Source organism: Rana temporaria, chromosome 5 (genome assembly GCF_905171775.1).
Source record: "Rana temporaria chromosome 5, aRanTem1.1, whole genome shotgun sequence".
NCBI classification, from domain to species: domain Eukaryota; kingdom Metazoa; phylum Chordata; class Amphibia; order Anura; family Ranidae; genus Rana; species Rana temporaria.
The window spans coordinates 43,441,367-43,467,062 of NC_053493.1; the positions used below are offsets into that span (position 1 = coordinate 43,441,367).

General features: G+C 41.1%; 1 protein-coding gene across 1 annotated transcript in view; it reads left to right on the plus strand.

Annotated features, from left to right (window-relative positions):
• Positions 1 to 25,696, plus strand: part of LOC120939984 (macrophage mannose receptor 1-like) — a 141,711-nt gene that overhangs the window by 85,391 nt on the left and 30,624 nt on the right. The window contains exons 16-20 of the mRNA XM_040352476.1: positions 8,667 to 8,708; positions 12,367 to 12,530; positions 17,079 to 17,146; positions 18,687 to 18,787; positions 23,410 to 23,552. Of these exons, the coding sequence (XP_040208410.1) occupies positions 8,667 to 8,708; positions 12,367 to 12,530; positions 17,079 to 17,146; positions 18,687 to 18,787; positions 23,410 to 23,552 (518 nt within the window). The remainder of the gene's footprint in view (positions 1 to 8,666; positions 8,709 to 12,366; positions 12,531 to 17,078; positions 17,147 to 18,686; positions 18,788 to 23,409; positions 23,553 to 25,696) is intronic.

The following is a 25,696-nucleotide window of genomic DNA, read 5'->3' on the forward strand; positions in this document are numbered from 1 at the left end:
CTCCTTACATCATGGTCTCCATCAGAGCGCCCCCTTGCATCATGGTCCCCATCAGAGCGCCCCCTTACATCACAGTCCCCATCAGAGCACTCCTTACATCATAGTCCTCATCAGGGCACCCCATAACATCATGGTGCGCCCATGAGAGTGCCCCCTTACATCATGGTGCACCCATCAGAGTGCCCCCTTACATCATGGTGCACCCATCAGAGTGCCCCCTTACATCATGGTCCCCATCGGAGAGCCCCCTTACATCATGGTCCCCATCAGAGCGCCCCCTTACATCATGGTCCCCATCAGAGCACTCCTTACATCATGGTCTCCATCAGAGCGCCCCCTTGCATCATGGTCCCCATCAGAGCGCCCCCTTACATCATGGTCCCCATCAGAGCACTCCTTACATCATGGTCTCCATCAGAGCACCCCCTTGCATCATGGTCCCCATCAGAGCGCCCCCTTACATCATGGTCCCCATCAGAGCACTCCTTACATCATGGTCTCCATCAGAGCGCCCCCTTGCATCATGGTCCCCATCAGAGCGCCCCCTTACATCACAGTCCCCATCAGAGCACTCCTTACATCATAGTCCTCATCAGGGCACCCCATAACATCATGGTGCGCCCATCAGAGTGCCCCCTTACATCATGGTGCACCCATCAGAGTGCCCCCTTACATCATGGTGCACCCATCAGAGTGCCCCCTTACATCATGGTCCCCATCGGAGAGCCCCCTTACATCATGGTCCCCATATAAGTGCCCCCTTACATCATGGTCCCCATCAGAGTTCTCCTTACGACAGAGACCTCTTTAGGGTATCCCTTACATCAGAGTCCCCATCCGAGACCCACCTTACATCTCAGGGTCCCCAGCTGTGGGTCAGATGAAATCTTTTAGGGGGGTTAGATTTGGCAGACGGGCCGTAGTTTGGATACCCCTGGTGCACAGCAAAAAACAAACAAAATGCAGTTTCCTGTAAGATCGGTTCACTCTACATTAAGTGGGCAGACGATAAATTCTAATTGAATTCTGCTCCTCTTTCTTACCAGACACCACAATACTGTCATAGAAAGAAAATTAGAACCGGCCAAATGGAAAATCTGTTGAAACCGCTGGACGCACTTTATTCGTTTGGTCTTTGAAACTGTAGGTTAGAATTCCTTGCCCTTCTGTGCGGATTTCATGAGGAGCACGTGGTCACCCCTGGGAAAAGAATGCCAGAAAAACAGAACATTTTCATTATGAAAAAGCACAAGGAGCAAGATGCCTATCTCCAAAATTACAGCCAATGTAACAAAGGTTGAAAAGGGCATTAAACTAATAACAATAATACTGAAAGATGGAGCGAACAAAACTACAGGGTTTAATTCCAATAATACAAGGATGACTGAGCAAAGTATATAGAAGACAAAAAACTGTGTGTGGATTTATGTGCAGATATACCAGCGCTAACCATTGAAGCTCTACTAATAACAGATTAAAGTCCGCCTGAATGACACACCTTATTGCAGGTGATTACCAAAATATTAGAACTTTCCAAAAATTGATTATATAGCATATACTGAATTTAGACTATGTACAGTGGGGATCGAAAGTTTGGGCACCCCAGGTAAAAATTTGTATTAATGTGCATAACGAAGCCAAGGAAAGATGGAAAAATCACCAAAAGGCATCAAATTACAGATTAGACATTCTTATAATATGTCAAAAAAAAAGTTAGATTTTATTTCCATCATTTACACTTTCAAAATTACAGAAAACAAAAAAATGGCGTCTGCAAAAGTTTGGGCACCCTGCAGAGTTAATATCTTGTACTGCCCCCTTTGGCAAGTATCACAGTTTGTAAACACTTTTTGTAGGCAGCCAAGAGTCTTTCAATTCTTGTTTGAGGTATCTTTGCCCATTCTTCCTTACAAAAGTCTTCCAGTTCTTTGAGTTTTTTTCTGGGCTGTCTGTCACGCACTGCTCTTTTAAGGTCTATCCATAGATTTTCAATTATGTTGAGGTCAGGAGATTGTGAAGGCCATGGCAAAACCTTCAGTTTACGCCTCTTGATGTAATCCCCCGTGGATTTTGAGGTGTGTTTAGGATCATTATCCTTTTGTAGAAGCCATCCTCTCTTTAACTTCAGCTTTTTCACAGATGGCATTAAGTTACCATCCAAAATTTGCTGAAATTTTATTGAATTCATTTTTCCTTCTACTCGTGAAATGTTCCCTGTGCCACTGACTGCAATACAACCCCAAAGCATGATTGATCCACCCCCATGCTTCACAGTTGGACAGAGGTTCTTTTCATTAAATTCTGTGCCCTTTCTTCTCAAACGTACCTTTGCTCATTCTGGCCAAAAAGTTCTATTTTAACCTCATCGGTCCACAGAACTTGTTTCCAAAATGCATCAGGCTTGTCTATATGTTCATTTGCAAAGTTCAAACGCTGATTTTTGTGGTGAGGACGTAGAAGAGGTTTTCTTCTGATGACTCTTCCATGAAGACCATATTTGTACAAGTATCTCTTTATAGTGGAATAATGTACCACAACTCCAGTGTCTGCCAGATCTTTCTGGAGGGATCGTGCAGTCAAACGTGGGTTTTGAATTGCTTTTCTCACAATCCTGCGAGCTGTTCTGTCTGATATTTTTCTTGGTCTTCCAGATCTTGCTTTATCTTCCACTGTTCCTGATGACTGCCATTTCTTAATTACATTCCGAACAGAGGATATTAACATCTTTGCTATCTTCTTATAGCCTTCTCCAGCTTTGTGAGCGTCAACTATTTTCAGTTTCAGTTTTCTAGACAACTGCTTAGAAGAACCCATGGTGCTGATTGTTGGGGCAAGGTCAGATGAGTCTGGGCATTTAAAACCTTTGAGATTGACATCACCTGGTCTTCCCAGACGATGATTGAGAACAACCCATGACACTGGCAGGTCTCAGCTTTGCAAAGGGGGCAATTTTTTTGCAGACGCCATTTTTTTGTTTTCTGTAATATTGAAAATGTAAATGATGAAAATAAAATCTAACTTTTTTTGACATATTATAAGAATGTCTAATCTGTAATTTGATGCCTTTTGGAGATTTTTCCATCTTTCCTTGGCTTCGTTATGCACATTAATAAACATTTTTTCCTGGGGTGCCCAAACTTCCGATCCCCACTGTACATATTATATGTTATCCATATTATAATAGAGATCAATATTTGACGCTTTTAAGAAATTAACTATTAGAGCAGGATTCAACAAATACCAGGTCCCAGGCGCCATCCTGGCACCTGGAAAAAATAATAAATACCATATTTCTGCAGAAAAGGAAAATGTGCATTTATTATTTTTTTCCCTGGAAAGCATTGCATCTATGATTAGCCCTAACTTGGGGGATGTTGGTGCACTGCTAAACCGTTCTTTATTCTATAGACTGTAAGGCCCCTTTCACACAGTCGGACCGTTCAGGTTCGCCTGTCAGTTTTGTCGGCGGACCTGAACGGCCGCTCCATGCAAGCCTGAGGATCGTCGGATGTCAGCGATGACATGTCCGCTGACATCCAACCCGATCCGATCCGCCAAAATCAGATGTATTTCGGATCAGATCGGGTGAGATCTGATGAAAACGGACATGCTGTCCGTTTTCATCAGATCTCTCCATAGGAGACAGCGGCGCTGGACAAGCCCCTCCCCGCTTAGTGAGCAGAGAGGGACCTGTCATCCGCCGGCTCAGCGGAGATCAGCGGAGAGATCTCCCACTGAGCTGGCGGACTCCGTAGCGATGGAGCCCGCCTCATGTAAATGAGGACTTAGGCTCATTCACAGCGGTTTGAAGCTTTAGCAGAAGAACGTCAATGCTCAACACTAAAGGGTCTATTAATGAAACATTTGTAAGTCAAATGTCAGAACCATTCATGCAAGCTGAACCAAACTTTTCCTTATTTCTATTTATTTTTCTAATAGATTGATTCTTGCGCTGCATAAACTGTTGACGATATATAAGTCCTGTGTAATAATAATAATAATAATAATAATAATAATTCCTGTATCATCAGCGCTATATAGTGGCCAACATGCAATGTATTTTCTCATTGAGGTATTTCAGAAAACCCAATTTTGGCCACTAGAAGGAGCGGATGATATAGGAAGTATTCTATTAGAAAAGTTTGTTCAGCTTACATAAATGTCTGACATCCACGCAACAAATGTTTTATAAATCGACCCCCAGAATTTCCGTTATATTCCCTGGTGCCCATTCACACCTGAGCAGTGGCGGCTGGTGCTCAAATTTTTTTGGGGGGCGCAAACAAACTGAAAAAAAACCCCATCAATTTCAGACTCATTGGGCCAAATCCTCAAAGGAGATACGCAGGCGGAACTGCTGTTCAGCCTGCGTATCTCTGTGCCTATCTTTGGATCTGATCCTCAAAAGGATTTTTCCAAAGATCGGCAGAAGATCCGACATCTGTAATAGACTTACACTGTCAGATCTTTAGATGCAGTACCGCATCCGCCGCTGGGGGCATTTCGAGTCGAAATGCCGTTTTGCGTATGCAAATGAGTACTTAGGCAGATCCACAAAGCTTTTTAGCTTTGTGTTTTCTGCGTAAGTTACGTTTTGCATACGTAAAATTAGTTCTGCTTTTACAAAGTGTAAACTAGTAACACCTTGTAAAAACAGACCTTTTTTTTGATCGCCGCGATTTTTTTAAAATTTAGAATTTTTTTTCCCGGCGCGTAACTTTTTTTTTACCCGACGCAACTTTATCCACAAAGCCCGATGTAACGTAATTTCGCGCGCTGCCCATCGGGAAAAATGACGTCACACACATGCGCAGTACGTCCGGCGCGGGAGCGCGCCTAATTTAAATGGGAATCGCCCATTTGAATTAGGAACGCCTTGCGACGGACGGAGTTAAGTTGCACTGCCGCAATTTTCCAGGTAAGTGCTTTGAGGATCGGCACCTAACTTCGGAGAATTGCGGCAGTGTAACTTAACTCTGAAAAGTTAAGTTACGCTCCGTTTCTGAGGATTTGGCCCACTGTGCACATCAAACGCAGCCACTGTGCCCATCAAACGCACCCATGCCATCAAACACAGTCACTGTGCTATCAATTGCAGTCACTGTGCCCATCAATCACAGCCACTGTGCCCATCAAACGCAGCCATGCCCATCAAACGCAGCCACTGTGCCATCAATTGCAGGCACTGTGCACATCAAACGCAGCCACTGTGCCCATAAATTGCCGCCACTGTGCCATCAAATGCAGCTACTGTACCCATCAATTGCTGCCAGTGTGCCCATCAATTGCTGCCAGTGTGCCTATCAATTACAGCCACTGCGCCTATCAATTACCGCCAATATGCCCATCAATTGCTGCCAGCGTGTCCATCAATTGCTGCCAGCGTGTCCATCAATTGCTGCCAGCGTGTCCATCAATTGCTGCCAGTGTGCCTATCAATTACCGCCACTGTGCCTATCAATCACCGCCACTGGGCCCATCAATTGCAGCCACTGTGCCCATCAATTGCAGCCACTGTGCCCATTAATTGCTGCTACTGTGCCCATCAATTGCTGCCAGTGTGCTCATCAGTTGCCGCTACTGTGCCCATCAATTTCCGCTACTGTGCCCATCAAATGCTGTCAGTGTGCATCCCCCGCCCACCCAGCACTTACCTGTCTCAGTGGGGCAGCCGGTCACGGCGACAATCTCCTCCACGCTCCTCGATGTCTTCTCCCGTCCTCTCTTCCCATCCTCTGCTATGATTGGATGCCTGATAAACGTCCAATCACAACGCCTGTCATTTCAGCAAATCAGGTGACAGGTAACAGACCCCAGCACCTGATTGGCTAAGAGGCGGTTCAGTGTTAGGAAAGTGAAGATTCATTCGCTTTCCTAACACAACACAGAGTGAACTGCGAGCGCCCAGCATGATGCCCGCTGTTCACCTTTTTGGACACCTATTAGAGCCTATGGCTCTTAATAGGTGCTTTCAAAAAATACCCCGCCGCTGTAATTCAGGTGCCCGGCCCCCGAAAAGGGTCCGGGCACCTGAATAGGGGGTGGCAACAAGGACCATAGATAGATTCATGCAATGCATAAATCTACCTATGGTGATAGACAGGTGGCAGGAGAAAGGGGGCAGTGCCCGTGTGCCCTTTATGTACGCACCGCCACTGCACCTGATTGTAATGTTGCTTGAGGCTTGTTGCTTTAAAAAGTATGTGAGCTTCTTTTGGGGAAAAGTCACGGGTTTTGGCCTCAACAGACTTTAATGTGAATGTCTGTAAAATGCACAAAAGACACTTTTTTTGTTGCATGTTTTCTTGCCTAGTAACTTGCTTTCTATAGGTTAAAAAACAATAGCAAAAAAAAAAACACTCAAGTCTGAAATGGACACAAACTAGAAAAAAAACCCTGTAAAAAATCCCACAAAAATGACAAAACATTGTTAGCTGAATAGTGACTGCCGCTAATTAGTCATGTGCAGAAGGAAAAAAGTTTTGCTTTGATTCGGTTTTTAAATAATTACATTTGTTGGATTCGTTTCATTTGTTTTTGGAATTTGTTTTGTTTTATTCATGTTCGAATTCGATTCAAATTCAGCATTCGAATCGGCATTCAAATTTGAATTTATTCTATTTGAATTTTAGAAGACAGGTATACCCTTTCTATTTTATTCTATTCTAGCCTATTGTTTTTTTGGAACTCGAATTTCGGAAGACGGTTTTATTCTTTATATTTAATTGTATTCTATTCTTTTCCATTCTATTCTATTCAAAAGTAGAATTTCAGAATATGGTTATATTCTTTCTATTTTACTTGATTCTATTGTTTTAACTATTAAATAATTTTCAAATCTATTCTAATATATTCATTTAATTTCTAATCTATTTTATTCTATTATATTTCATACTAGTCTATTTTGTTCTATTTTACTCTATTCTGTTTTGTTCTGTTCTTTTCTATTGTGTTCTATTATTGTATTTGCTATTCTAATCTGTTCTGTTTTACTCTTTTCCTTTCTATTCTATTCTACTCTATTCTTTTTCTATTCTTTTCTATTCTTTTTCTATTCTTTTCTATTCCCTTATTTTCTATTCTATTTTGTTCTGTTTTACTCTATTTTTTTATTTTCTATTCTTTTCTGTGCTGTTCTATTCTGATCTATTCTATTTTGTATTTACTTGTTTACTTTCTGTTCTATTATTTTCTATTTTATTCTTTTCTATTCACGTATTATCTATTCTATTTTATTCCATTATTTTCTATTCTATTTCTTTATTTTCGATTATATTGAACACTATTCTTTTATTTTCAATTTTATTTTATTCTATTATTTTCTAATTTTATTTAGAATTAAAATTTAGTTTTTAAATTTGATACAAATTCTGGCCAGTTTTTTTTTTTTTTTTTTTCGATTTTGTTTAAGTTCCTTGCTATTGTAACTTTTTCGATTTTGTTTAAGTTCCTTGCTATTGTAACTTTTTCGATTTTGTTTAAGTTCCTTGCTATTGTAACTTTTTCGATTTTGTTTAAGTTCCTTGCTATTGTAACTTTTTCGATTTTGTTTAAGTTCCTTACTATTGTAACTACCGTATTGTAATTACTATTGTAATATTTTGGTACATCCGAATTTCCAAATAACGAAAAATTAGTCCGAACGAAACAAACCGCACATGTCTACCGCTAGTTAAATGCAGATTTGGCTGCTTGAAGACTATTAGCTAGATTCACATAGATGGCCGCAACTTTAAGGCGGCGTAGCTTAAGGCATTTAAGCTACGCCGCCGTAAGTTAGTGAGGCAAGTACATGATTCACAATGTACTTGCCTGCTTAGTTACATCGGCATAGCCTAAAGCGGGCGGCGTAAGGGCGCCTAATTCAAATTTATCAAAGGGGGTGTGTTTTATGATAATGAGGCTTGACCCAACGTGATTGACTTTTTTTTACAACTGCGCATGCGCCGTGCGCCTACATTTCCCAGTATGCATTGCGGCTACGTCTGCCGCACGGGCCTGTTGATTTCGACGTGAACGTAAACAACGTAAATCCCTATTCACGGACGACTTACGCAAACAACGTAAAAATTTTGAATTTCGAAGCGGGAACGGCGGCCATACTTAACATTACTATTCCATCTATTTGATGGAATAACTTTAGGCCTGTAATGCGTTACGTAAACTGCGTAAATGTACGGCGGCGGCCAGGCGTACGTTCATGAATAGGCGTATCTACTGATTTACATATTCTACGCCAACCGCAATGGAAGCGCCACCTAGCGGCCAGCCTCAATATTGCAACCTAAGATAGGACGGCGCAAGCCGTCGTATCTTAGATATGTTTAAGCGTATCTCTGTTTGAGAATACACTTAAACATAGGTCGGCGCAGATTCTGAGTTAGGTCGGCGTATCTACTGATACGCCGACCTAACTCTACCTGAATCTAGCTATTTAGCAGGCAGTGCAGAGTTCTTCACCCATGCTGTTTAATATGGATGGAAAAATCGATTAATTTTCTGCTGTCAAACCCATGGGCTGAATGAGAGAAATCTAGCCATGAATGTGGTGATGTAATCCTTGGGCTGAAGAAACAATCTGAACACTTTGCACTTTCTTACTGAATGTAGCAATAATTAATATTCACTATGTACACTAATTTGATCCTGCTTTATCTCATCATCAGGTGTAGCAGCGAAACCAGAACCTACAAACTCGCCAGTTCCTGGTAAGAGCAATTCTTCATCCATTTACGTGGGTCTTTACACCTGGGGTGTGGGATGAGCCTCCTGATAATGTGACCACTGTGATTGGCTGTCACAGTGGTCACATGATCGGTAGCCTGTCCCGCCAGCTCCTGATCATGACTAGACACTGGACAGCTCAGTCACTGTGCTGTGAGTGCGCAGCGTGCACACGTTCAGAATAGGCACCTTTTCCATACATCGATTCATATGTGCAGCATGTGGGCTTTAAAGCCAATGCTCTTTTGGCACTGCACATTAGGGATGAGCCGAACACCCCCCTGTTTGGTTCGCACCAGAACCTGCGAACAGACCAAACGTTCGTGTGAACTTTAGAACCCCGTTAAAGTCTATGGGACTCAAACGTTTGAAATCTAAAGTGCTAATTTTAAAGGCTAATATGCAAGTTATTGTCCTAAAAAAGTGTTTGGGGACCCGGGTCCTGCCCCAGGGGACATGTATCAATGCAAAAAAACGTTTTAAAAACTACAGTTTTTACGGGAGCGGTGATTTTAATAATGCTTAAAGTGAAACAATAAAAGTGAAATATTCCTTGAAATGTTGTACCTAGGGGGGGGTGTAAAGTAAGCATGTGAAATAGCGCATGTTTCCCGTACTTAGAACTGTCCCTGCACAAAGTGTCATTTCTGAAAGAAAAAAAGTAATTTAAACCGGATTAGCGGCTATAATGAATTATCGGCTCCCGTAAATAGTTTTAAAAAAAACACACACACACACCGTGGAAAAAAGTCCTTTAATAAAAAGAAAAAAAAAATCCAGCGGTGGTAATCCACTCTCGTTCCCGCCTCCCCGCTCCAACGTTTGTCGGTATCCAGCGACAGGTGATCTCCTCTCCTGTCCAGCGATAAGAAGATCGTCCAGGATCCAGAGCACAGCATCGCCGGCCGCCTGTCTCCACCACACACAGCCCGGTGAATGACGCTGCTGAAGCTGTGACATTTCTTATATTGGTGAGGCGGGGCCACCCGTCACATGACCCTGCTCCCTCTGACGCACCCTCTGCTACTTCACTGGGGAAGCCCAGGAAGCCCGGTGGAGGCAGGCGGCCGGCGATGCTGCGCTCTGGATCCCGGAACGATCTTCCCATCGCTGGACCGGAGAGGAGATCACCCGTCGCTGGATACCGACAACGTTGGAGCGGGGAGTCTGGACCGAGTAGTGGATTACCACCGCTGGATTTTTTATTTATTTTTTATTTTTATTAAAGGACTTTTTTCCATGGTGTGTGTGTGTGTGTTTTTTTACAACTATTTACACTTCCTTTGTGAAATGGTAGGGGTACAATGTACCCCATTACCAATTCACATAGGGGGGGGGCCAGGATCTGGGGGTCCCCTTTGTTAAAGAGGTCTTCCAGATTCTGATAATCCCCCTGCCCGCAGACCCCCACAACCACCGGCCAGGGTTGTGGGGATGAGGCCCTTGTCCCCATCAACATGGGGACATCCTCCCCATTTTGAGGGCATGTGGCCTGGTACGGTTCAGGAGGGGGGGCGCTCTCTGCCCCCCCTCTTTTCTGCGGCCGGCCAGGTTACGTGCTCGGATAAGGGGTCTGGTGTGGATTTTTGGGGGAACTCCACACCATTTTTTTTTTAATTTGGGGTGGAGTTCCCCTTAAAATCCACACCAGACCTGAAGGGTCAGGAATGGATATTTTGGGGGAACCCCACGTAATTTTTTTTTTAAATTGACGGAGGGGTTCCCCTTAATATCCATACCAGACCTGAAGGGCCTGGTAATTGAATTTGGGGGGACCCCACGCTTTTTTTTTTTTTTTATGAATGAATTCTCTCTGAATTGCCGGGTGCCGACAATTTATTATAGCTGCGAGTCCAGTTTTAAATGACTTTTTTTCCTTCAGAAATGACACTTTGTGCAGAGACAGTTCTAAGTACGGGAAACATGCGCTATTTCACATGCTTACTTTACACCCCTCCCCCTAGGTACGAAATTTGAAGGAATATTTCACCTTTATTGTTTCACTTTAAGCATTATTAAATTCACTGCTCCCGAAAAAACTGCCATTTTAAAAACTTTTTTTTTGCATTGATACATGTCCCTTGGTGCAGGACTCGGGTCCCCAAACACTTTTTAGGACAATAACTTACATATTAGCCTTTAAAATTAGCACTTTAGATTTCTCCCATACACTTTAACAGGGTGTTCCGTGGCTTTTCGAATTTGCTGCAAACACCCCAAATTGTTCGTTGTTCGGCGAACAGGCAATGTTCGAGTCGAACATGAGTTCGACTCAAACTCAAAGCTCATCCCTACTGCACATATGTGTTATGTGGGTGGAAAGAGGTTAAAATGAAACTGCACCCATTGTTAGAAAAAACAGGCAGAATGTCTACCAGCAGCTTGGTAATATTTCATATTTAGGTCAGTGGATACTTCAAAAGCCTGTACAGGAGTAACAGAGCAAGGCCGGTGTTCTAGTCATTTTTAAGTTTATTTATGTAAACCCGAAATGTTTTTTTTTTGGTTTTTTTATGTCACAATGCAGAGTATAAGATTTCCTATCATCTGTGCCCAGTCTTGCCACACAGAGTTGATCCAGCTCTGAGCAATCCTCTTTTTTTGTTCAGTGAAATAAAACAGACTTGCAGAGAAAAACCTTAGTCCGTTCCGCCCCCTTGCTGTGAGTGACAGGTTATTTACATATCTCATGCACAAGCCTGGAGACAGCCATTATTTATTTATTTAATTCCCACCCCCACTCCTTTTCTGAAGTCATGTGGTTACTTTTCTGGATTTTGACTGGATGTTAGTGATCATAGCAAAATTTAGTGTAAGAGGAGTGTAGAGGAGGGCGGGGTGTCTACTGACATTACGACTCCACCCACAGAGCTCCAGACAACAGATCTACCCACAGAATCTGCAGTTTTTCAGTTCTTATAACAGACAGAGGGGAGACATTTGACAGGTAAGGATACATGCAGGAGGCATCTATAGATCAGCACTATGGCAGTAGTTTAGAAAGGATGAGAGTGGGTTTACATCTACTTTAAGTTTATTAAAAGTCAGCAGCTACAAAAAGCGTAGCTGCTGACTTGTAATAAGCGGACACTCACTTGTCCCACGGTCCAGCGATGCATCCGTCCGAACACTCTCTCCTGTCCTTCTCTTCTCTGCGGTGCGGGCATTGCAAGTATGGGCACCCAGTTGTGACAGCTCGCGGCCTCACAGCCGGGTGCGCACTATGCAATGCGCCTTCTCAGTGCCTGGGCAATCTTCTGGGACCTGTGACCTGAATTATGCTTTAAGGCTTAATCACACCATATTGGTGTGTCTGTTTTTTTTTTTCCATTCACTGCCATTTATTTAAATGGGCTCCTGTATGTGTAGGAACACACAAAAAGTATAGACAGGTGCCATTAAAATGAATGGCCCCCGCGCATGTCAGCAGATGGCCGCATGCTTCTGTGCTTATTTGGTGTGAAGGAGCCCTTACAGGGTTTGTTGTTTCACTGCCTTTTATATACAGTACCTCATTCCTCAAAAATAAAAGAAATATTGTTCAGAGGTCAAGCTAAAGAATTTGAGAGAGATGTGTATTTGTTCTTATGATTATTTTGTATAAATTTGTTATTCTGAATAGTTTTTCTCCCTGTCTGTCAGATTATGAAATAAGCAGTGACGGCTGGCTGGTCCGAGGTGACCGGCATTATTATGTGAGTAAAGACGAGATGACCATGGAAAAGTCACGAGAGTTTTGTAAGAAGAATTTTGGTGACCTGGTTACGATCAATGGAGAAGAAGAAAGGAAATTTTTGTGGAAATATGTAAGTTTTAAATGTCTGTCTCTTATGTATCAACATTTTTACCAAAATACATGACCACATTCAAGCGGAAGCCTTCATTTCAAAATATTGGTTTCAGCCTACAGAGGCCACTGCAGCCTGTAAATTGTAGTGTGTCTCTGTTTAATACTACAATTGTCTGATACAATTAAAGGATTAAAATATATAGAAACTTTATTTTAAAATATATATATACCGGTATATACACTGTATGAAGTACCAAAAATTATTATTTGATCCCCTGCAGATTTTGAAATTGTGCCCATTTACAAGGAAATTAAGGGTCTTTAAATTTTATCATAGGTATATTTTAAATGATAGTGACAGAATATCAACCAGAAATCCAGAGAAAAACACTATACAAATTATATAAATTGAGTTGTAGTTCAGTGAGTGAAATAAGTATTTGATCCCCTACCAACCAACAATAATTCTGGTTCCCACAGACTGGCTACAGTATATGCTCATGTTTTACACAGATTAGTCCTGTCAATTTAAGAAGGTGCTCTTAACGACAACTCATTTTGTGTAAAAAAGACACCGGTCCCCAGAATCTCTTTTTTCCATTCAAACCGTACCATCATGGGCAAGACCAAAGAGCTGTCAAAGGACATTAAGGACACAATTGTAGACCTACACACGGCTGGAATGGGCTACAAGACCATCAGCAAGAAGCTTGGTGAGAAGAAGACAACTGTTGGAGTGATTATTCGCAAATGGAAGAAAATACAAAATAACCATCAATTGCCCTCGGTCTGGCGTTCCATGCAACTTCTTGCCTCATGGGGTAAGGATGACCATGAGAAAAGTGAGGGATCAGCCCAGAACTACTCGGGAGGAGCTTGTAAATGATCTCAAGGCAGTTGGGACCACAGTCACCAACCAAACCATTGGTAACACAAAACGCTGCAATAGATTGAAATCCTGCAGCACCCGCACGGTCCCCCTCCTCAAGAAGACACATGTGCAGGCCGTCAGAAGTTTGACAATGAACAGCTAAATGATTCAGAGAAGGATTGGGAGAAAGTGCTGTGTGTCAGATGAGACCAAAATTAAGCTCTTTAGGATTAACTCTATTTGCTGTGTTTGAAGGAAGAAAAATTCGGACTATGACCCTAAGAACACCATCCCTACAGCCAAGGACAGGGGTGGAAATATTATGCTTTGGGGCTGTTTCTCTGCTAAAGGTACAGGCCGACTTTACCGCATTAAGGGGCCAATGGGCAGGGCCATGTATTGTAAAATTTTGGATAAGAACCTTCTTCCCTCGGCCAGAAAACTGAAGATGGGTCAGGGTGGGTCTTCCAGCATGACAATGACCCAAAACATACTGACAAGGCAATAAAGGAGTGTCTCAAGAAGCACATTTTTTGGAGTGGCCTAGCCAGTCTCCAGACCTTAATCCTATTGAAAATTTATGGTGGGAGCTGAAACTTCGAATTGCAAAGTGACAGCCAAGAAACCTTAAGGATTTAGAAAAAATCTGTAAAGAAGAGTGGACCAAAATCCCTCCTGAGATTCGTGCAAACCTGTTAACCAACTAAACGAAATGTCTTACCTCTGTGCTCGCCAACAAGGGTTTCTCCACCAAGTACTAAGTCATGTTCTGCTTGGGGATCAAATATTTATTTTACTCACTAAACTGCAACTCAATTTATAACATTTGTGTCACGTGTTTTTTCTGGATTTTTGGTTGATATTCTGTCTTTATCATTAAAAATACACATATGATAAAAATTATGGGCCAAATCCTCAAAAGGGTTACGCAGGCGGAACTGCTGTTCAGCCTGCGTATCCCTGTGCCTATCTTTGGAACTGATCCTCAGAAGGATTTTTCCAAAGATAGGCAGAAGATCTGACATCTGTAAGACACTTACACTGTCAGATCTTAAGATGCAGTACCGCATCCGCCGCTGGGGGCATTTCGCATTGAAATGCCGCTTTGCGTATGCAAATGAGGACTTACGGAGATCCACAAAGCTTTTCAGCTTTGTTTTTTCTGCGTAAGTTTACGTTTGCATACGTAAAATTAGGGCTGCTTTTACAAGGTGTAAACTGTTTACACCTTGTAAAAACAGACCTTTTTTTCGATCGCCGCGATTTTTTTTTAATTTTGAATTTTTTTTTCCGGTGCGTAACTTTTTTTTTACCCGACGCAACTTTATTGTCCCATCGCAATCCACAAAGCCCGGCGTAACGTAATTTTGCGCGCTGCCCGTCGGGAAAATGACGTCACGAGCATGCGCAGTACGGCCGGCGCGGGAGCGCGCCTCATTTAAATTGTCATCGCCCCCTGCAGAAGAGGACCACATTGCGCCGGAGACATTTAAGTTACACGGACGAAAATTTCTAGATAAGTGCTTTGTGGATCGGGCACTTAGGTAGAAATTTTCCACCAGTGTAACTTAAATGGTAAAAGTTAAGTTACGCCGCCTGGCTGAGGATTTGGCCCATAGACCTTTCATTTCTTTGTAAGTGGGCAAACTTACAAAATCTGCAGGGGCTCAAATAATTATTTTCCTCACTGTACTGTATATGTAATATAATATTTGTTGCACTATTCTATTATAAACAGAGGATTTTTTTTGTGTGTGTGTAATATAGTATTTATTAAAATTAAAGTAATGTCAGAGGTCCTGAATTGAAGCCAGATGACAGACAGTATAATAGCCAGTCAACTAGCTTTTCCAGGTGATGATCTATTTTTTTTTCTGTAAACACATTCATTTTTACATGATAAAAAAAGTTCTGAGATGGATTTTTTTTCTGCGTTTAAAAAAATATTTTATTTTACTAAATTCTTCTGACTTTAAATCTCAGAATTCTGACTTTCAAACTCAGAATTCTGTAAAAAAAAGGTCTCTTCCATAATCATGGCCCCAGGGCTCTTCCATAATCATGGCCCAGGGCTATTCCATAATCATAGCCCCATGGCTCTTCCATAATCATGGCCCAGGGCTATTCCATAATCATAGCCCCAGGGCTATTCCATAATCATAGCCCCAGGGCTATTCCATAATCATGGCCCCAGGGCTCTTCCATAATAATGGCCCAGGGCTATTCCATAATCATAGCCCCAGGGCTATTCCATAATCATGGCCCCAGGGCTCTTCCATAATCATGGCCACAGGGCTCTTACATAATTTTAGCATGGAACAGGTTCACTTTTTGGCATAGAAAGTGTGAACTATGACAATGCACTTGTTTGTCTGGTCTTTTAAAAGATGACCTTATTTTTCTGTAGGAAGGGTGCTGTATGTACTGTACTATTTAGAGGTCTTATCTTTAACCAGGGCTGCTAATAATTTGCCAGCTTAGTTGCCATGTTGGTAAGAAATAGTATTTAAGGTTTTGGTGATAATACATCAATACAAATGCAGAGATTATGTTGGGCTTGAGCTAGTTGAGGGCTAACATTTGGTGAAGGTGCTTTTTTGTTGACAAGCTATTTTTGAGAGGCTGCGGCCTCTGCTTCCTATTACTAGCACTTAACTTTGATAAGATGCCCCCTTATGTAAGCCTTGTGTGCATTCCATAGAGTGAAGGGATCCTCCACAGAGGGCTTATTCATAGAAACATATTCATTGAAAGTTAGGCTTTGCTTAAATGTCGGTTGCGACATTAGGTGAGTGTTATTGCGTCACATATGGTGAGTACCTCTGATAAGGGTCCCAACAACTGTTATAGAAATTGGGGCATGATCCGACCTGGATATGATATGTATATCAGATCTAGACACCTATTGTAGCACAAATGTGTCAGTCAATTGTGATGGTGGGACTCTGTGCTATGTGAAAGATTGCTGGTTTACGCCAGATTTTGGAGAGAAAGACACATTAATTGCACAGCTGTGTCTTGGGCTTTTTAATTCTGACCTGACATGGCTCAGAGCCCCACCCAACAGACAGGAAGTCTGTTCCTGGGAATCAGGTGGATTCCCAATCCCTCTTAGAGGAGTTAGAGACGCTGCATGGGTGCAGCTAGAGCATGCAATAATTTTAGCAATAAAGTGAGTGTATATAAATAAATATTGTATGTTGACATCTGTAATGCTGTTTGGATGTTTCATTTTTAAAGCCTAAAGGTTTAACGCTGAGTAATGCGGGGTGTACCAACATGGCCTCCGTCACCTTCCTACTGCTGGCATCCAGCTCCTTTCAAAATGTAAACAGCATCACAGATGTCAACATACTATATTTATTTATATACGCTCACTTGCTAAAATCTGAAATTTAAGACGTAGGTGGGTGTAGTAAGATGTCCGCTGCCACCTTCTTCTGACTGCAGATGAGAAAACCTGGTAGCGGTGGAACGCATGCGTAACTGACGGGACATCACTTCTGTTACATTATCTGACGGGTTCGCTATTATGACAGAACACTGTTATCATTATATGATTCATTTTCTTTTCTTGGTGTCCTTCTGTATTCAATAATTGTTACATTGGGTGACCAGTTACTGCCATAGTTGTACACAACTGGATTCCATCTTAATGCATGGTTCCCTTCTCCACTGTTCTTTCCTCTTTAGATTTTAAAGAATGGGAAGGCTGATGGATACTTCATTGGTTTACGTTTAAACCTGGATAAAGAATTTAAGTAGGTGCTTAGAACCTAATCTAGTCTTTATTTTTCTGTGTCATGCTATGCTCATTTTTATTGGTTGTCTGATGTCTAATGGTGGCAATGTGTGTGATATATCAGTGTTGTAAAGCTTTTTTGATAGATGGGAGCTCTTTATTTTGCACATTGAGATTTCTCAGCATGTGCAATGCACCTCATGCTTTTCCTTGTAAGATAATGGGAAGAATTGGGAAGAATTATTAAACCTCAAATGCTCAATACTTACTTGTTAACCAAGTTGGAATCTGCAGAGCAGGTCCTAAAGGGTTGGAGGATGGGTGGATTTATCACTGCCCATCATTCTCAGTGATTAAAATAATCTATTGAAAGTAAATTGGGCTCTTCAGAAGGGGATTTACCCCCTTTTTCAGGGCCAAAGAAATTATACTAAATATGTCCATGAATATGACACACAATTCTATTTGAAATAGGGGAACAAAGTAGACTACTTCAATGGTTTATTACTATTGCTTTATATTTTCATATATGGAATAGAATTGTGATATGTTCATAAACATTATTTGTTTAGCCCTGATGAAGGGCACATGGCTTAGCCCCCCGAAATGGGTTGAATTTATTTGATTTTACATAGAAAAAAACTTGTATATGGACTTTCTGCACTACCAAAACAAATTTTCATTTTCGTTTCATTTGTATTTTTTTTTTGGGGTCATTTGTTATGATTGCAATTCGTAAATTCAAAAATTCAAAATTCAGAAAATTCTATATAATAACTAACTAGATAATAATAATAACTATTACTAACTATTAAATTATAGGTATTTGAATTTCCATTAAAATTTGACTGTTAGAGAACATAAAGAATACAAATTTATCCGAAGTTACAAATTATCCGAAATGACGAATGCTGCATCTAAACAAATGGAACAGAACAAATTAATAATAATAATACAAAGTTATTATTATTATTGTTATTTATTATTATTAAATTGTTACGTTCCATTTGTTTAGACACGGCATTCTTTATTTCGGATAATTCGTAACTTCGAATAAATTGGTATTCGTTAAGTTCAGGGAATTCCAATACCGATCATTTAATAAGGAAAAATATCCTGGACGGCCACACACCGTGAAAAGGGCATCTTTATTGTAGAAAATAAAATAAAATCCAGTGTACAGCAGTCTTTTAACATTTCAGAATGGGGTGCCTCGAATTGCTCATATTTTTAAAGGGTGTATTGATTGAAAATAGATTGAGAAACCCTGCTCTAACCTACTTACTGTATTGTTGAAATGTTTTATCAGCAGTTGTTATATAAAAATATATATATTTTTTTTTTACTAAGCCATTGTACTAGAAGGATAATAAATGCATGCCAAGCACGTTGAGAATGAATGTGCTATTCTTGCGTATGTGTATCCTTTCAATACTTCTTTTGAAAACATCTGAACTGAAGATCTCAAACACCCATGTAGAACAATTATGTGTAGAATGTGTAATATGTGTTTTTGTGTTCTTTTTTTTTTCACAAGAAAATGTTTTTGTGTTCTTTAGATGGATGGATGGATCTCCTATGGATTATGTGGCGTGGGCGAGTTATGAACCCAACTTTGCTAACAATGATGAGAATTGTGTATTGATCTATAGAAACCTAGGTACAGTATATCTTGATTCTTCTGATGGTAATTGTGATGGTATTGTTTAAAGACAAGAAAAAGCCTAAAATATGGGTCATTTTAGTAGTTCTTCTGCTAAAAATGCTGGAAAAAAAATGGAACAAAAAGCTCACAATGGATGTAGTAAAAGTTAAGCAGAATATCAATTCAGCACTTGAGATGTCAGTTTCTGCACAGATTTCAGGGAGTAATTTCTCAAACTCACAATAAATGTACACAGCTAAAGAATTGGGAGAACATGTGTGTTTAATTGCTGCTACAAGCTAGTTTGTATATGCCATAGGGATCCATGTGTTCCATTGGTCAGCAATAAAGGCCTAGGGGCAGATCCACAAAAGAAATACGACGGCGTATCTCCAGATACGCCGTCGTATCTCTAAGTCGCGCCGTCGTATCTATGCGCCTGATTCTTAGAATCAGTTACACATAGATTTCCCTTAGATCCGACAGGCGTAAGTCTCTTATGCCGTCGATCGTAACTGCATTTTTACGCTGACCGCTAGGGGCGTGTACGCTGATTTAAATATGTAAATCAGCTAGATACGCAAATTCACGAACGTACGCCCGGCCGACGCAGTACATTTACGCCGTTTCCTTTTTAGACTTTTCCCGGCGTATAGTTACCCCTGCTATATGGTGGCGTAAGTGCGGCGTACCAATGTTAAGTATGGCCGTCGTTCCCACGTCGAAATTTGAAAAAGTTACGTCGTTTGCAAAAGTCGTCCGTGAATGGGGCTGGACGTCATTTACGTTCACGTCGAAACCAATGACGTCCTTGCGGCGTATTAGGAGCAATGCACACTGGGAAATTCCACTGACGGCGCATGCGCCGTTCGGGAAAAACGTCAATCACGTCGGGTCACACAATATTAACATAAAACACGCCCCCCTGTCCCACATTTGAATTAGGCGGGATTACGCCGGGCGATTTACGCTACGCCGCAGCAACTTACGGAGCAAGTGCTTTGAGAATACAGCACTTGCCCGTCTAAGTTGCGGAGGTGTAACGTAAATCGGATACGTTACGCCGCCGCAAAGATACGCGGATCTACGTGAATCTACCCCCTAGTTTGCACTTGTGGTCAGAGTGACATTTGGTGGTGCCGAGCTGCAGTGGCCCCACAACCGCATGCCCACTGCAGATCGCTCTTCAGATGCCTATCGCTAGTGTAAGAAAACACTTTATGGTACTCTTCATTAATTATTCACAGGTTGTTTTAGTAGCAGGACAGGTATTATCAAATTTAGCCTTATAGCTGAGGCACATATCATGTAATAATATCAGTTAACAATTTTGCCTTCTTTGCCTCAATGAGACAGTCACCGATATACCTCCCAGTATAATGTTGTAAAGTTTTTGTACAAATTTCTGAAAATTCTAATATTTGTTAGTCATTTATTGACCCTAATAATAGCCAATAATAACTCCTAATTCAGACCTGTAGAGTATGCAAATTGGTACACTATCACCAATACACCTTATGTGCAGACAATTATTTGTTAAAGGATATATATTGGTTTTAGGGCCAGTTCACACCATAGAAACGCGGTCCGGATGCGTTCCAGATGCTTTTCTGCATGCCCATATTTGATACATTGCAGTGCATTTTTGATGCAGTCCAGTGCATTTTTCTTAACCTTAAATAAGGACATGTGTGTTCCAGTGCATTTTTGGTGCTTTTAGGTGCTTTCCAGTGAGTTTTTAATGCGTTTTACGGTGTTCCAGTGCAGGAAAAATGCAGCATTTTCTACTTTTTTGGAACTGCAAGCACTGATGTGAACTATGCCATTGAAAACCATATAACCTACCTTTCATGCATTTTTGATGCAGAAATTAAAACACTCTGAAATGCATGTGGTGTGAACTGGCCCTTCCATATATTTTTCTTAAACATTATTGTCAAGACTATAAAAATATATATGGAGTTGATTTACTAGCCTAGCTCTGAGGAAGGTGGTGTGCCCCTGAAACGTGTTAGCTGCACCACGTGTTCTGTGCATGTCCATGCACTGTGTGTATGGCCTTTTGTCAGTTGCATTTTGTGAGTACCCACTTTTATACAAAAATATTTTATTAATAAATTATCTCTGGTAATGCACTAGGTGTGCGTGCCTTCCATTTCTGTTTTTCTTGTACTAAAATTGGAGAGTGCAAAATCTGTGCATGGTAGCCAATCAGCTTCTAACTTCAGCATGTTTAGTTAAGCTTTGACAAAAGACCTGGAAGCTGATTGGTTTTTATGCAGAGCTGCACGAGAGTTTGAACTCTCTAGTTTCAGAAATGTAATATCTATCCTATCTATCTATCTATCTATCTGTCTATCTATCTATCTATCTTTCTATCTATCTTTCTATCTATCTATCTATCTATCTATCTATCTATCTATCTATCGTTCGTATCTAAAATAATTTATTTTGCTCCTCTGGAATTAGTGGAGCAGGGATTAAATGGTTAGGGCTGCTCAGTGTCTTACAGGCTGCTGCACCAATTAGTTCCCCTCGTATTCCAGAGGATTTTAGAATTATAGTGGGAGGAGGAACAGAGTGGGCAGCATGAACATTGACTGAACTCCAAACAATCCCTGGGGGGGTGTGCCCAGTAGGTGGTGGGAAAGCCTATAAATAATTTAAGGCCTAAGGCTGCATTGTAGTTAACCTGGCAGGAGACTCCTGTGCAGGAGCTCTGCCTCTAGGGAAGGAGTGCTAGAGAAGCCTTTGGGAAGACATTGAGGTCCCAGCTAGGCTTAACAGGTGGGGGCTTTTTGCATGCTTAAGTCCTGGAATCAAGTTGGGTCTGGAGAAGCTCAATGGAGAGAGCCAGGAGGAAGTTAGTAGGCAAAGAGTCACGCTTTCTTATGGTGGTGTGACCCTGCATCTCCCTCACTGAGAAGAGCCTGGTGGATCTCAGAAAGAAGGCAACCTATGATCCTGTAGCTGTGTGAGTAGATAAGTAGATAGTGCTAGAAATCATAGTTAATGTAGGCATAGCTCCGAACTGTACCTGATTTCAAGGGACTGTCCCTGATTTGGAGCAATGTCCCTCATTCCTCCACATTTGTCCCTCATTTTGAACTGATCTATATAGACGTATATAAAATACACTTTTTATCTATCAAAACATGTTTTCCAGCACTAAAACTTTCATTTGATGATTTTTCTAAATTGCTGCATTTGTCATTTCCAAAAGCCAAAATAAAAGAATAGTAGTGGTAAAAAAAAAGAATTGTGGGTTTAACCAATCTTGTTTATTTTTATACAACTCTCCTTTTAAGAGGGTGTGGCAAGGGGTGTGTCCTATGCCTGCATACTTTTGCTGATAGGTGTCCCTCATTCCCATCTCAAAAAGTTGGGAGGTATAACTGTAAGTGAAGAGATTCTGTGGGACATTTTTTTGTGTGTAGTTTAGTAAATGACGCTAAGAAGTCCTCAAATCATCTAGTTCCTTAGTTATCGGGGTATCCCATGCTCCCCTCATCCCCCATCCAAGTTCTATGTTCCAATAAAACCTGAAAAGACCCCTAGACTGTTCCTTTGAACCAGTGGAGGAGTAAAGAAAATGCTGTGTGCCTGTATGTGAGTGCTCTAACTGGACACAATTAATCAGCATCTCTTCATGAGTACGCTACAAATATGTGCCAGTTGCTTGTGTATATCAAACTGGAACAAAAAAAAAGAAATGTATTGTTAGGATTTAAAAACAATGTGAGACTAAATATTTAGATTCTTTCATGAGCCCAACTGTGACTAGTTTTATTTATAGGGCTGTTACTGATTAAAATTTTTGTGTTCAATTAATCGATTTATTTTTATTTTTATCGATTAATCAACTAATTTAGATTAATTATAACGCACATACAGATCCAACTACTTTTAGCTGATCTCCTTGCAGGCTGATTCCCAGTGCAGCTAGCAACCACTGGAAAAATGGATAGCAGGATACAAAAAACACACAAAGGCAGCGCTCGATGGGACTAGCATTAAAACCTTTATAGTCTTTAAGTAGGTAACAAAATAAAAATATTGCACTGGAGATAAAATCGATGTAGCTACATAAACTGTAAAAATGGTGTGCATAATACCAAACGGTAGCAAAAGCAGCCATAAAAACATGTAGCTAAGTATGATACTGGTATAAAAATGTGTAAAACGATACCACTGCTGAATCCAGATGAGGAGAGATTAACATCAGTCCGTCGGCATGTAGATGTCCAGTGAAGGGAACTATCACAACTCCCAGTGGATGGCCGTAGAATCCCAGGTTGATAGAGGGGAGTGATAGAGGGAAGTGTAACAGCCCTTGTGTGTGGCAGATAGTAAGGTCCCACCGGCATGCAGATATGAAGGCACAGCAAAGGAGCCCTTCAGATGGACACGACAAGCCCTGCTGGTGTCCGTGACATCACCGGATCTCCGACAGAACTCCCTGAAGGCCCGGAAGCCGGCAGAGAGGTGAGTACCAATCAAAAAAATTTGGATCGAACAACATTTTTTCAAATTAATCGAGGAATTAATAGTTCATTTCCACAGCCCTATTTATTTACAATGGAATTTCAGTTTAATGTTTATGTTTAATTGATTTCTTTTAACATTTTTTACGATAGGTTATTGGAATGACATGAACTGTGGCCAAAACTATCCATTCATTTGTGAAAGGAAAATCAGTAACATCAATACAACCTTTGCGCCAACAGTCCCGCCACCCGAAGGAGGGTGTCCATCAGAATGGCTGGCATATGGAAAAAAGGTAATCAGAATACAATATTTTTGGCTTCAACTGTTTCTGAAGCAGAAGCGTTTGTTCAGATAGTTTTGGCTGCTGATGTTTTTGGCACAAAAACCCATTGAAGCTTGAAAAATGCAATTTATTGCTCCTTATATCGTAAAAAGGGACTCTAATGAGGTGTAATCATTACATGGAACAATAAAATGATTAAAACTGTAAAGTAATCAAATTGTGATGTCTGATCTTTGTATGTCCATGTTGTGGAGGCTTGATCTGCCTTGATGCTTGCCTACACTCAAGGCTGATGAGGACTGTAAAAATAAACCTTCTTGTGTTAATCAGTTCCCATGACTTTGGCCCATGGTACATTAATATCACTAATTCTCTAGTTCAGTCTTTCACACTCTTTTTACCACAGAACACTTGAAATAATTTTCAGGTCTCAGGGAACCCCTGCTAAAATTCAAAGTCATTAGGAGTTTAGTGAGAAAAATCCCCCTTACATGGGTGGTCAGTGAAGAATGCCCCCTTTATTGTGCTGTCCAGAATGTCACCCTTTCTGAAGCCTCGTACACACGACCGAGGAACTCGACTTTTCCTCGTCGAGTTCCTTGTCAGGCTGTCGAGGAACTCAACAAGGCAAGTTTCTCCATTCCCGTCGAGGAAATAGAGAACTTTCTGTCTTTTTGGCTCGTCGAGTTTCTCGACAGTTTCCTCAACGAAAATGTAAACACGACCAGTTTCCTCTGCATAAAATATCTCCCAGCAAGTTTCTTGCTGGTTTTTGCTGAGAAACTCGTTCGTGTGTACGAGGCCTGACAGTTAAAAACATTGTTGGTGTCATGCTGCTGGCTCTGCCAAGTGACATTGTACTCAGAACTAAACAGGCACATCAGATGAGAGGTCAATCACAACAAGGAATCCCTAGAAACCTTTAAAGCAGGGGTGTCAAACTCAATTTCATCATGGGCCACATCAGCATTATGGTTGCCCTCAAAAGGCCGGTTGTATCTGTAAGACGTCATAATTGTATCTACTCTGTATTTTATGAAATAATTGACTCTGCATTCGATTATTACTGGTTGTAGTAATAATGTAAACATTAAGCTGTGATGGGCATGTGACCAGTATGGAGCCCACTCACACTACTGTAGCAGATGAGGCAAGTCTGAAAAAGAGTGTAGCAAACCATTGCTTTCATTCACAAGAAACTTTATTGGAGATTGCTCAGAGAACATGGTTTTTCCATGGTGTTCTGTCTGAGCAGTCTCCTCTAACCATTTGCAGACTGCCTCACGTATGAGTACGGCGGCAGAGTGTCTCTCATGTGTCGATCCAGGACCTAGTATTAGACACAGCACAAGCCGATCAGCGGGTGCAATGCCAATGGATGACTGCCGACAGTCGGCGAGGAGGAAGACAGAGCTCTGTCAGTGTAAACAATACAGATCTCTGCCCTGTCAGGTAAAGCAGGGAATAAAAACCAGCACATCCCTTAGTAAAAGCACCTCACAGTAGACATGTGCATTTGTTTTCGTCCGAATGCATTTTCGTCCGAATTTTGGAGTTTTTTACGTTCGTTTTAACAAACGATAACGAACGATAACGAACGAGCAGAGTCCGAAATCCGAAAGATCAGACATAAAAAATGTAGTCGCATCAACAGTTCGATATAGATAGAAGATTCGACATGACGGTGACAATAGCGATCTGTGGCTATCGAACCTGCGGTTGAATGTGCCTAACCTTAACTCTATTAGTCCAAGATTATTCTACATAGAGAGAAAAGATTCAACATTATAGAGACACGAAGATTCGACGAAGCAGCTAAAAACATACGATCGCCGCGAGCGAACATTTATGGTCAAATGCTCCGCCCATAGGATATAGAAGAATTCTAATGTTGGTTGACTAGTAATAATAATTAATAAATATAATTATTACTAATCATACAACATTAGAATTCTACTACCTCTTGGGGGGCGGAGCATTCGACCGAAAATGTACGATTGCGGCGTCGTACAGTTTAGCTGCTTAGTCAAATCTTCTTAGAACATTTGACAGGCACCATAAGCCTTCAATTGACAGAGTTGACCTCAATTCGGATTTTTGGACGAATGCATCTTTAACTAAACAAAATAAATAAAAATGAATTTCGGGAGTAT